At 55.5% G+C, this 13,523-nt stretch overlaps 1 protein-coding gene across 3 annotated transcripts in view; it reads right to left on the bottom strand.

Moving 5' to 3' along the window:
- Nucleotides 1–12,910, bottom strand: part of SLC66A2 (solute carrier family 66 member 2) — a 45,566-nt gene extending 32,656 nt beyond the window's left edge. The window contains exons 1-2 of one of the 3 annotated variants that reach the window (XM_032872185.1): nt 12,445–12,910; nt 5,269–5,402 (exon numbers count right to left, since the gene is read on the bottom strand). In XM_032872185.1, the coding sequence (XP_032728076.1) occupies nt 5,269–5,402; nt 12,445–12,647 (337 nt within the window). In that variant the 5' untranslated portion in view covers nt 12,648–12,910. The remainder of the gene's footprint in view (nt 1–5,268; nt 5,403–12,444) is intronic. The other 2 variants (XM_032872186.1, XM_032872187.1) reach the window with 2 other exon arrangements.
- Nucleotides 12,911–13,523: the final 613 nt, after the last annotated feature.

Genomic DNA, 13,523 nt, shown 5'->3' with positions numbered 1-13,523 from the left:
GGGACCCCCAAGAGAACAACGTTCCAGGAGACTCCTACGGAGAGCACCACGAGCAGAAGGAAGCAAGTCCAGCCATTCTCTAGCTCCTGGGTCCTTGAGAAGCCGGTAGAAGACGCGAGACAAGACGGAAGCGCGGCAGAGTCGGCTACAGGTCTCACCACACCATCTGCCACAGAACCTCCCACCCACTGAGAAAGCCGAACCACCCCAGTCCCACAGCTGTCCCCGGGACCAGAGTGCAGCCTCCAAACGCCACGCGCACGTAGCACACGGGCTCCTTGGAGAGATGACCGGCTCTCGGCCTGCGGCAGAAACAGGAGACAAACATCTGGAGCATCTTGTCACGAGATCGCAGGTCCGAGGGACACTCGTCCATGCCAGAAGGTCAGGAGCCAACCGCAGAGGCTCCCAGCAGCAGACGGGAGTCAACAGGGCCTTCACCAAATATAATAAAAGGCAATTCAGAGAAACACATCAAATATGGGATTTGAAACCCACATACTCAGAGCAGAAAAACAACGTGATCACTGTTTCAAGATGCCGGGGAACCAATTCTGAAAACCGGCAAATAAAGAGAAAGAAGAGAAACAGTGACCTGCCTTTCATTTATAAATTATAGACTGGATAACTGAACAGCGTTTACAGGGGCAGTTTTTCTTCAGAGAATCCCTCCAGCTAACAGGTGAGCAGAGACGGACAGATCATCAGTGCTCTGCAGCCTCACGGCCACGGGTTAGGCACCAGGCACCCGCCACCGCTGACCACTGATCTCCACCACGGACCCCGCCCCCACTGACCTCCAACAAGAGATAAGCCGCCAATACATGTGTCCTTGTAGAAGAACACAACAGTCGGCAAAAACCAGAAAGAACCAAACCTAGATCTGACCAGACCCCTAGATCCAAAGATCTCTTTCCAGTGTCCTTCCACACGGCATACCAGAGACAAGAAGATGTGATCAACCACCACGAGTGTGGCCAGCAGAAGCCAGGCTGGGATGACGTCCGTGCAGGGCGGCTGGACGTCCCCTGCAGCAGCAAGAACCTCATCCTCGCGCGGATGTGGCTTAGCTCTCGACTCTGCATTCCCCGCACACTCTGGGCTGTCAGCCCCCGGCTGAGCCTGGGGGTCGCACCACCCACCAACCCACAGACCAGGCCACACGGAAGGACAGGAGGGAGGGAGAGCCTGCAGATGAGAAGGACAACCAGCGGGCGCCTGGGCAGCTCCGCTGGGTAAGCGTCTGACTTCGGCTCAGGTCATGATCCTGGGGTTGTGGGATCAAGCCCCACGTTGGGCTCCCTGCTCCGTGGGGAGCCTATTTCCCCCTCTGTGGCTTAAACGTTCTAACAAACCAAAATAATCTCCAAAAAAAGAAAGAAAGAAAGAGAGACCATCAGCTGACTGCAGTGTGCAGCCTGTAACCTGACCCCGGCTCGAGGAGATAAATCAGCCCAAAATGAGGAAGTGACGAGGCAGCTAGAAACTTGCACCGCAACTGCGTCCTAGATAATTAAGGAACTCATTTTTTATGACTGATAATGGCATGACAGTATTTTTTTAAAGTCCTTCTCTTTTAGAGAGACATTGTGAACTATTCACCAACAGGGTATGTCAGGAATTTCCTTCAAAAACGGCAGGCGGGCGACGAGAACAGGGCCTTGGGGAGCAGCCAGAGGTGGGCACGACCACACCTCTCCCCGAGTCTGTAGATGTCTCACGTTCTCCAAATAAAACATGGCAGGTGAGAAGGAAAAACACAGCACAGAAGACACATCGGACTTCACTCCCGCGGTGGGTAAACAGCAGCGTCTCCGGAAGATTTCTTCCTTAAACACATGCGTCTGGCCACCCCCGGAGGCTGAAGTCACCTCCAGGACCCACACCCCAGCCCAACCAGAGTCTGAACAAGGGCACAGAAGGAACCCCCAGTGGAAGGAGACATTTTTAAAAATTTGAGCCTCATTTTGAAATACTCCCAGTTCTGTGATAGGAGACAAACTGCAGAAGTGTCCCCAGAGTTCACAGATGTCACCTCTGGGTGGCCGGATGGAAAGCTACTTGCTTTCACTTCATACTCCTCTCTCCTCCCCCAAAATGTCGACTATGAGCATGTACAGCTCCTTCTAATCAGACAGGAAATTATATATTTAACTGTGTAAGTAACCTGCTTTTTCTTCTTTGATTCCATTTCTTTCTTTAATCTTAACTTCCAACATGAACCAGTACCTTCAAAATTAAAAACCTCTATAAAAGACAGGTATAAAACATTTAAGTTGTTGTTATTTGTTTAGGCTTTCTATCCTCTGAGCACGCTGAAACAGGGGTATTAAAGATTTCCTTCCTGAAATACTTGAGGTGTGCATGGCCAGCCTCCTCAGGCAACCCCAACGCCCCAGCAGAAAACCGCCAGGAAGTGGGGGCCGCCTGCCTTCCACGGGGAGGCCCCCCGCACCGTGGTCATGGGACCTTAGCGCTTCCAGCCTGAAATAGTCGGTGTTTCCGTCCCCCACCTTCCCACTTCCGGCAGAGGACAGGAGAGAAAACCACGCATCATTAAAAAGTTTCCCTTAGGAGTGTGCTGTGTATCTCATACACAGGAGACACAAAAATACGTAAATCTCATTGGATTCAAGAATTGGAGATGGACCTCACTAACCCTCAAACACATCCTGCTGTGTTCTCCCATGTGGAGTTTGGGGATGGGCTCTCCATCTGGGGCTGTCTGCCCCCCCCCACCTCCCCTTGAGGAGCCCAGGGCTCGTGAGACACGGTCCGTCCTCCGCCAGAGTGGAACTGCAGCGAGGCGGCCAGCCAGGCAGGGACAGGCCCGGGGGGGGGGGGGGGGGGTGCTGTTCCGGGAGGCAAGGTCAAAGCCCACCGCCGCTGTGAGATTGGGGGAGGAGCAGAGGGAGAAGTGGACCCCCCACAGAGCAGGGAGCCTGATGCGGGCTGGATCCCAGGACCCGGGATCATGACCTCAGCCGAAGGCAGACGACACCAGGGGTCCCTCTGTTCTTTCACTTTTAACTTACTTGTATCTTTGAATCCAAAGTGTGTTTCCTGCAGACAGCATATAGTAGAACTTAAAAAAAATTCATTCTGGCAATTATGCCCTTTGATTTGGGTTGTTTAATTCATTCAAATTTAACGTTATTTTGATGTGTTTGGATTTGTGTCTGCTGTTCTCCTTTTCTGCTTTCTGTGTACCTGAGGCTGAGCTCCCCATGTCCCTGCCCTGCCGGCTTCTGAGGTACTTTCCGCTCCTGCCCCTCCCCTACGGCCAGCGCCAGAACCACTTCTTCCCCAAGTCCTTCCTGGCCGTGTCCTCTCTCCTCTTCTACTCTAAGGGCCTCTGCCGACATCAGGCCCGCCCAGGCAGTCCAGGGCAAGCCCCGGGGAGGCCTCAGCGCTCATCACCCCTGCAGCCCCCACACCACCTGACATGGCCCCTCACAGGCTCCCAGGTGTGGACGTGTGTGGGCTCTGGTCATCTGCATCCCAGAGAGGCTTCTTGTTAAAGTTCACACTGTGGCCTTATCCCTGGAAATTGGGATTCACTACTTTAACTCGATCCATTCTAATCGACCAGCATTGAAGACAGTCCTTGTAGAAGAATTTACACACAACACTAGGTGTCAAGATAGAACGAGCGAGAACTGTGGCGCCAAAGGCCGTGGGAAGAGGCCCCACTCCCCGCTCCCGAGGTCTGCCCCTGCCCTCAGCCGCACCTGTGCCTCTGGCCTCCTGCCGGTGACTCCGGGAAGCAAGACAGCAGGTGTGGGCAGCCAACCGCCTGTCTTCCAAGCAGGGCACAGAAGGGTGACTCTAGGACTGCTCCATGGCCTGGAGGCCCACGCCCCTGCTGTATCTGGCACCCTACTCAGCACAGCCTCACACTATTTCCAACAAGATCATGAAACCTGGTCTCACGTTTCAGAGTGAGGCATAGGAACACTGAGCAACTGTGGGCCCCAAGCGTCTCCTCCTGCCTTTCGTCCTTCCCTGGGGGAGCGGAAACTGACCGCTCTACTGACTACCGACCAACCCCCACGCTCCCCCACGGGGGTGGGCGCAGACCCTGGGCCACACTGAAGGCGAGGTTTGCAGATCGGTGGGGCGGGGGGTGCAGAACCTGGGCCAGCCCCTCACCCGCTAAGGGCCAGGTGGCCAGAGAAGCCCTGCTCTTAGGCAGGACCCGCAGTACAACGAGCACAGCCTCAGTTGTGAACAGTGAGAGCCGAGAACAGATTGCAGAGAAGTTAATGGGGGAGAGAGAACAAAGCCACAACAGAAGCAGACCATGGGGGCCACTTGAGTGACACGAACCAGTCCGGGCCGCCCATCAGCGCTGGAGGCTATTTAAAGACTGAAACTGGCAAACCTTCATCTCTAAAAACAGAAGCTACCGGGGGAAAGGATCTGCTCCGATGGAGAGAAAGTAACCATCAGGACAAACAAGGAGCAGGACCTCAAGTCCCCAGGAGCCAAACACAGTCCCACAAAAACGCTTCGCTAAGCAACAGGTGAGATGAAACACACGCTTCAGACAGAGTCAAATGAGAGCTGTGTTCCGTCTAGTAACTGGAAGAAAACCAGAAGTAAAGCATTGACAACGCTCCCGCATGTTCACACACAGAACACAAGCCCAGAAGGAGCTTTTTCAAAGGAAAAGGCAAAAACAAGAAGTATTTTCTATTTTCTGAGCCACAAAGTCACGAAGCAGCGTGGGCTGAGCGTGTAATTCATCCTGCCCGACGCGCAGACCCCGCGGGCCCACTCCAGGTGACCCCCCGACGGCCCCACAGGAGCGGGACGTCGGGTCAATGGTTACCAGGCACGAGAGGAAGCTCCCGGTGTCAGCAACGAGCGCAGCTACAGTCACCGAACCGGCATGTGGGAGCCGCCGGCCCCACACGGAGAGAAAACCGCCGTTGGGCAAATCCCCCTCTGAACCGACCGTGCCAGAGAAGATACCGAAACGTACGTCCTACCCCAGTCAGAACCCTCAGGTAAACAGCCACGGTGCAGAGGAACACGTCAAGATCACTTCGTAACTTGCCCACCTTCCAGGGAAGAAGCGACCCCGTGTTAAGGGAACGTGCGGCACATGGGAAACACGGACGTCGGGCACTCGTCACCGTGCCCTGCGTAACCCAGCACGGGTCCGGCAACACGGAGCGGCCCCTGCCTCTCCCGCGCACACAGGGTGAATTCTGCTTGTTGACCGAGTGCTTTGTTCCCAAGGCCGCAGATCAGATCACCAACCTGCAAAGAAACGGCGTTTTACGTTCAGCTCGTTTGTGACGCGGACTTCGGTGCAGAGCTTCAACATCAGTAACATGGTCAAGATCATGACTGCACTCTGCCAGAGAAGCGGCGACTCAAAGTGCCGTCCAAACCTGGGGAGGGAAAGAGACCACGGCGTCAGGAGGGCCCCGGGGCACTAGGGGCCTCACCGCCTCTCCCTGCCCGGGCCCCTGCCATGGCCCCCGTGGCCACCCCCCGAGCAGCCCCAGACGGACTCACACACGCGTCACAGCTGCGGGCCCAAGCGCCTGGGCCTCCAGCCTCCGTGGGGAGACACAGCAGGGTGGGCAGGGGCTAGGAGCACTCGGGGACGGCAGGACCAGGGACCACGATGGCCCCTCTGCAGGGGCACCTCTCAGAACGACGGGCAGGGTTGCCACGCTCCCCTCCCCGGGACCCGCAATGAGGGCGGGATGGGCCTCCCGGGTTCCCTCACCACACAGCCAGACGTCCCGCGGACAGAGGCCCCAGCCACCCACGAAGCCCAATTTCTAGAACACCTGATTCCCTGGGAAGACTCACACCAGAGTCCAGGAATGACAAGAAGTCCTGCCTCCTGCCTGGGCTGAGTGGGGTCAGTAGGCCAGAGCAGTGGAGGACCAGGGAACCCCCCCGTCCCTCCCACCAGGAGGAGGCAGCTGAGGTCACAACCTCCCACTCCTAACCTGAGGCCCTGACTCCCCCCATCCAGGCCTCGCTGCCTGCTGTCCTTCTCCCTCCCTGCCCAGGCCTCACTGCCCACTCTCCTCTACCCGCCAGCCTGCCCGGCTCTCATGCCCTTCCTGCCGATGTCTTCCTGGTGGTAAAGTGTCACCAACTGAGCCATAAGCTCCTGGAGGAAAGACCCTCGATCTAGTGACCAGTACGAGCTGGGCCCGTCAGCAGACCCCAAACCCCAGGGGCGGAGAACAGCAGCGCCGCCCTCCATGCACCAGCTAGGGGGTCTCTGCTGTGGCCACGAGGATCGGTGTTGACCCAGGCCCATCTCTAAGGCCAGGCCTGGACAGGGCACCCCTTGAAGCCCCAACCCCAATTCTAGCCCAGCTACTGGGGAGCAGGAATCCCACTAGGTCTGGCTGCATCACGGCCTGAGGGCAGCTCCAAAACTTGAGCTGGGTCAATGTTTTGAGTCAAGAGACCCTGCACGGCAGCTTGACTTCCCAGCTGGTCGTGAAAAGAAGATGCAGAGAGAACCACCCGCCCCCTCCCCACCGCCCTCTCCCTCACCGGGCCTGAGCCAACAACGTGCGCCCCACAGAGAGGGTTGGTCACCGAGAGCTGACCACTGAAGCCTGGTAGGGGCACCCCCATGACACAGAGCTGGGTCAGAGCTCCCGGAAGGGCACGGGCCAGGGCTCCCCCACACCGCCAACATCAAACCAATGAGAAATCAAGACAAAAACTCAGCTCTGGGCTTGTTGTGAAGGTCAAGATTAGGCCTCCTGGCCGAGGAACACACCTTTGAGAGGTGTGCCTACACAGCAAGAAAATCTCCCTACATGGTCGAGAAAACATGATGCTTCTTCGCACAGAGTCACTGACTCTGGCCCCTGCTCCAGTGCGAGTCAGTTTCTCCAAGACGGAGTCTGGGGCATGCACCGCCCTGCCGGCGTCCTAGCCAACCCACACACCTCTCTGGAGGGGATGCCTCTGCCCAGGGTCTGCCCCGCCAGCGTGAGTTGGCCCAGCAGCAGAGAGCAGGCCACCGGGAGCGGGCTGCACCCAGGCCACCAGCCCGCAGGAGGTCCAGCCACCAGGAATAGCCAGATAGTCCCTGGGAAGCGGGGAACCACGACACCCGTTCCAGCACTGGCATTCTGCACGGTTTCTGAGGTTAAAGCCTGGCCTGTGTCCTCAGAGCAAAGGACAGAGCAATCTGGGGTCACAAAGCCTCAGGCCCGCACCCCTTGGGCCCCTGAGGAACCAGGACACAGATAGGACAGCTCCATCACCGCGAGATTACTCCTGCCTCCCCAGGAAATGTCACGTGGGCTCACCGGGGATCCTGCTGCTTCGTGTGGACCCCTCCTTCAGGAGAGGAGCTGAATGCTAAATGGTCAGAGCAAGAAAGGGCCAATGGGCCCTGGAGCTTTCGAAGCCAGCGGCACAGACTGGGGGAGCCCACAGACTCCACCCCAGGCTGGTTCCACAGCCCTCGCGCCTGGACCCACTGCCTCTGGGCCTTGCCTCTTCCGTAAAGGGTAGCTATTACCCCAAAGGCCATTAAGGACACTTCTAGTCCTTTCTAGGAACTGGATCCCACTGGTTACGCAGCTGGGATCAACTCCTCTAAGGTGAAGTTCAGACAAGGGGACAGCAAAAGTTCAGTGTCAGCCTAAGGAGACAGGAAGTACTTCCTGAGCAGGTGGGAAGGACCCAGTAAAGCAAGGTATTCTGGGGCTCCTCACACCAAGCTAACTGCCAGTTATGAGGCTGAAGATGTGCAATTTTGGCCATTATGTGAGAAAGGCCACTTTTGTTTTTTAAATTCTCAACAGAAACAATGACTAGAAAAACTGTGGGCAAAGAAATCAAGGTTTGCACTTCCCCTTACACCCTACACCAAAAACTGAATCCAGATGATCTCAGTATTTACAATAAAAACAAGACCATCTAAAGCAAAATAAGAGGGAGCAGAGGTGAATATTTAACTGATTTTGGAAAGACAGGCTAAGCAAGATACAAATTTCAAAAAGCACAACTCTCGACAAGCAATATACAAAAGACAAAGTAAATATGAAATGAAGATCAATGTCATTAGTAACTTTTAGAGGCTAATTAAAATAGAAAGATACCATTTTTTACTTATCAAATTGGTTAAGCTTTTTCTTCCTTTAAAGCTAAGAACTAAACTGACAGAGATGTCAGCACTTTGTCCTCTCCGGCCTGAGAATGTGTGTTGGCACGACTTCTCCTGAGGGCAGATGATAGGAGAGCCCACCAGATGAGTGCAGGGCGTGCTGCTCAGATAAGCCAGTTTGAAGGGTTTGTCTTTCCCCCTCGGAAGATACACACTGCAGGAGAGGCGATGCTTCACCAAGTCTGAGCAAAAGTTTCTACACGGGACACCTCTCATGTCTTCCAAGTAACAGAAAAGCTCCAGTAGAAAGAAGTTGTCTATCTCCTTCCCTGTGTCACACTGACTGCTACACCCTTAGCTGAATGTTACTGTGTGCCCAACAGGGCCACATCTCTGATACAATGTGAGCAGGACGCAGCTGCATCTCTGATACAATGTTACTGTATGTACTACAGTCTTACTACATCTCTGACAGGGTGCTGCCCCTCTCTAGTGTTCCCTTATTTCTGATACAATGTCACTGCATCTCTGATACAATGTTATTAAACATCTAACACATTACTGTCTCTGTTACAGTGTTTTCACCCAATAGGAATAGAGCTTGAGAACCAGCTCTGTGAACGCAGAAGGCTAGGGATGGAAGGTCCTGCGATACCAGCCCTGCACCCCGGCCTCCTGCGCCTCATTCTGCCCTTCTCTACAAAATCACAAGTCTGCAAACATCAGTCATGAGGCATCATTTAGCCCTTCGCCTGGTTTCTCCTGATGCCACTCATCTGAGTCAAAATACTATCCGTAAGCATTTCATAGAATATAACCTGCTGAATGCTAGTTTTGCGAAAGGATGATAAGAATTGTAAGAAATAAAGGTGCTAGAGGGGGCACCTGGGTGGCTCAGTCTGTTAAGCATCTGCCTTTGGCTCAAGTCATGATCTCGGGGTCCTGGGATTTAGTCCCACATCAGAGGGGGAACTCAGCTTGGAGGGAGTCTGCTTCTCTCTCCCCCTCTGCACTCATGCTCTCTCTCAAATTCTTAAAAAGGGAAAAAAAAAAAAGTTTTAAAATTAAAAAAAAAAAAAAAAAAAAGAAAGGAAGGCACTAGAGTTCCACAAGTTTTAGAAAACCCATGTTGGGGTATGTGAGTGGCTCAGTGGGTTAGAGCCTCTGCCTTCGGCTCAGGTCATGATCTCAGGGTCCTGGGATCGAGCCCCACATCAGGCTCTCTGCTCGGCGGGGAGCCTGCTTCCCTCTCTGTCTCTGCCTGCCTCTCTGCCTGCTTGTGATCTCTCTCTCTCACTGTCAAATAAATAAATAAAATCTTAAAAAAAAATAAGTTAAAAAAAAAAAAAGAAAAAAAAGAAAACCCAGGGTTTACCCAGCTCAGTCCCCCTCTGCTGCACAACTGCGAGCTACTCACAACCCTCATACCACAAATCTGCAGGGGTCTTCCCACACCAGAGTTCCGAGGACTGTGGTCTCAGCTGGCTTTGGGAAACACACTCTTCAGTTCTAAGTTCAGCCCTGGTCTAGTATAGACACAGCTTCCGTCTCACCTGGAGCCTGCCACAACCCATGTTGTGTACAAGGTACACCCCACACAGCACTTCTGCTAACATGCAAACCCCATGGCATCTGGACCAGGGTCTGGAACGCAGGAAACCCTCCAACACCTGCTAACCCACGGGCTGCTGCTAACAAATAAAGGCTGGAGGACCCAGGAGTGGGGGCTTCAGAGGCTCCAGAGAAGAAATAAAAGGGAGGATGTGCACCCCTCTCCGAGGAGTGGGGCCTAGGACTTGGTGGGCAGAGAAGCCCACATGACTCCAAGTCCTGAACAGAGCTCAGCCTGTCTGCCGGGCTTCACTGTGACCGCAAGGACTGTCCTGCGTGAAATGCAAGAAAAGCACACCCCTGGGCCAGAGACACTCTGGAGGAGGGACCAGTGCCCTTGGCCAGCCCTCCTTCCACCCCACATACTGCTGCAATCTCCTGGAATGTGGGCTGAGGGCAGTCCTGTGTGTTCACATGTCACCACAGAACCGCTCCGGTGACCCGGGGCAGCACAGGGTGCTGACTCTGGGAAAGGACCAGTTGGATGGATAGAAATAGACTTGCCAGTGGATGAAGTTTAGAAGCCCACAGTTTAGAAGCCCACAGTTGAGAAGCCCAGTGCCCCATTAGGAGAGCTCCAGATTCTGCTTCCCAAAGTCTCAGGCCCTGGAGTGGGGACAGGACTCCCAGCCCAAATGTCAGTTAAACCCAAAAGCCCTGAGACTCAACATTTAAGAAATTAGTGTAATTGCTGACTTCTCCAAACCAGCTATTTGGATGTACATTAGCTATTCTATCCTCTTTTTGCCTCTTTTTGCGACTGTGAAGGAGAAGCATACTAGGAAGAGATCTCTTGACTGATCTTTTTCCCCCATAAGGCAAGCCAATGTCAGGCACCCCCCCCCCCAGTGCAAGAGAAAACTTGTTGCACAACCTCAGCCTGGGAGACCCCTGAATGAACCCCCAGTGCACTCGGGATTAACAATGGTGTCAGACACAATTATATTTCAGGAGCTGCTTCTTTTCAACCTCAGACTTGATTAAAGCCATCTTATTTTTTTTTTAAGATTTTATTTATTTATTTGACAGAGATCACTGAGCCACCAAGGAGCCCCCTAAAGCCATTTTAGAAAAAGCCACATGTCACTGTAAAGCGAGTGATCTCTGCCCCCAGCCGAAGGAAAAGGAGGAATCTTCAAAATGTGCGTTTTCAACTTGTGCCAAAGGAAGAAATAAGCACCCATGAGCCCTCCTTCCAAAGTAGCCTCCTAACCCAGAGACACACCTGGGGGTGTGACAAATTCTCCCTGGAGGGGCTGACTTACTGGCTCACCTTTTAAAAGCCCCAGACAAGGGCAAAACTAACACACAGTGAAAATAAATCAAAAGTAGCCTGGGGCCTGGCACCACTGGATGGCCCCATCCTGGATGGAACACAGAGGAGAGAGCAAACCTCTGGGCTCAGAAAACTCCTATCTGGGTTGTGATGATGATGGGAAGGGGACGTTGTCAAAACTCGTCAAACTGTGAACTTATGATGGGCAGTTTTATTTAATGTAAATCATACCTCCATAAAGTTGACTTAAAAATGAATTAGCAGGGGGCACCTGGGTGGCTCAGTCAGTTAAGCGGCTGCCTTCAGCTCGGGTCATGATCCCAGGGTCCTGGGATTGAGCCCCACGTCAGGCTCCCTGCTCAGTTGAGAGCCTGCTTCCCCCTCTCCCTCTGGTGTCCTCTCTGCCTACTTGTGTTCTGTCTGTCAAATAAATAAAATCTTAAAAAAAAAAAAAAAAAGAATTAGCAAACAATGTGGTTAGTCCATTACCAAAAAGCCAACAGGAGGAACCAGAAGCAGAGCTCTGGACGCCAGTTGCCTGGAACCCTTGTCCCACCTCTGCACTCAGCCGTCCCACTATATGTGTGGACAGTCAAGAAGAAAGTTCCAGACCTCTTCCATCTTAGAATGGGGCTGTAATGGGGCACCTGGCTGGCTCTGTCTGTTAAGCACCTGACCCCACTCAGGTCATGAAATCAAGCCCCATATCCGGCCCTGCGCCGGTCACGCAGTCTGCTCAATATTCTCCTGTCCCTCTGCCTCTTCTCCAACTGCCACCTCTTCCTCTCTTTAAAGAAAAAAAAGGCGGTCATAAGACACCATTTCATTTCCTCTAAAAACGCCCCCTCCCAGACATGCCTGGCTTTAGCAACTATTAAAATTAACTTCAGACTTCCTCACCAGAATGCAAACGATAGTAAGAGCAAGCGGCACTGGGACTGGCAAGGAAAACAGTCTCTTAAGTAGCACCCAGAAAATTGCCTTTTCTATCAGAACGAACAAAACTGTACACACAACAGACACGCCTGAGGGGACGGCCCTCCCCGCACCCAGCCCCTGAGCTCTTTCCTGCCCGGCTCTGATGTGCCTTCCTGAGGGGCTCCGTGGTCAGTGGTATGCCCTTCCCACAGCTCGTCACTTTTGGTTAGTCTTAATTTCTTCTTCATTCCCTCTTTCGTCTCTCCTGCCCCCATGCAATCCTGAGGGAAGGAACCGAGTTCAAGGACCTTGCCCAGCACCCGGTCGACTGCGGGAAAATCTCTCCCCAGGTATGAGTGCCATGAAATGAAGACGAAGGCTGAGAGTCTCCACTCCAGTCCCCCATTTTTCCTGGGAAATGATCGCATGCAACCGGCCAGCTCCTGCCACCACCCCCACCCCACTCGGGAACCCCAAAAAGAGAAAGCCATCTCCCTGGAAGCACCCCCATAGGAAGCCCCCCACTTACCAGAAGAGGATCCGTAAAATATTAGCCACCAGGAGCACCAGACACACGTAGGTAGAGAAGCCCTCAGCGTTCTGAGTCCTCCGGATGTCCCTGTACTGGGGGATATACGGCACGACCCCTCCGAAGACCATGGCCCCGGCTGCCCCCCAGGAAACCAGCTGGTGCAAGGGGACCAAAAGCCAGTCCAAGCCTTCCGCTTCCATCCCGAACACCTGCGTCGCCCTGCCCGCCGACGGACGTCCGCCTGGCCCAGGTCCCCGCTGCTCTCACGGGCTCCCGGATCGCGCGCTGCCGGTCACCCCCACATCGCGGCTGCTGCCCGGCGACCCTCCGCCATCGGAGCCTGGCGGGAGAGAAGCGCTGAGAACTCCGAGCCAGGGCACCGCGGGGGCGCACGGCCGGGGCACCCCCCGCCGACACCGGAGCCCCCGCGAGCCCTCCGCGCGCGAGCCAACCCCGCGGGGGGACAGAGGCGCGGGGCGCACGGCGGGGCCCGCGGGTCGGGGGGGGCGGCTCGGCCGGGGCGGGGCGGGGCGGGGCGCGCTCAGGCCGGGGCGAGCACGCTGAGGCCGGGGCGGGCGCGCTCGGAGGGAGGGAGACCGGCGGCTCCGCGGCGGGACGCCCGGCCGGGCGGGGGCGGGGGACGCGCGCACGGTCCGAGGGGCTCCGTCCCGCGACCCGCGGCCCGCGCCGATCCCCGAGCTGCGACCCCGGGGCGGGCGGCCCTCGCGCCGCGTCCGCGTCCACGCGCGGCCTGCGGACCCGGAGCCCGATCCTCACCCGCGGCGGCCGCGCCCGCGCCGGCCCCGCCCGGTCTGTCCTGCGTCCTCCGTCCGTCTGTCCGTCCCAGCGCCGCAGCCCCGCCTCCGCGTGACGTCACAATGCAGGAGCCCCGCCCGCCCGGGCGCCGGGCCAAGCGGCGCTGGGTCCTAGAGCGCAGCGCACAGCCGGGGAAGGGTCGGACGTCGGGGGCGCGGGGGCGACGTTGCTCCGCCCGCGCGCCCGGGCCGGGGTCAGGAAGCACCTCCCCGGCGAGGCCGCGCCTCCGGAGCCCGGGACCCACGTGGGCGCGTCCGCAC

Source organism: Lontra canadensis, unplaced genomic scaffold, assembly GCF_010015895.1.
Source record: "Lontra canadensis isolate GAN:19392208 unplaced genomic scaffold, GSC_riverotter_1.0 scaffold44, whole genome shotgun sequence".
NCBI lineage: Eukaryota > Metazoa > Chordata > Mammalia > Carnivora > Mustelidae > Lontra > Lontra canadensis.
The sequence above is the reverse complement of the archived record's forward strand: the minus strand, read 5'-3'. Positions and strand labels throughout refer to the sequence as shown.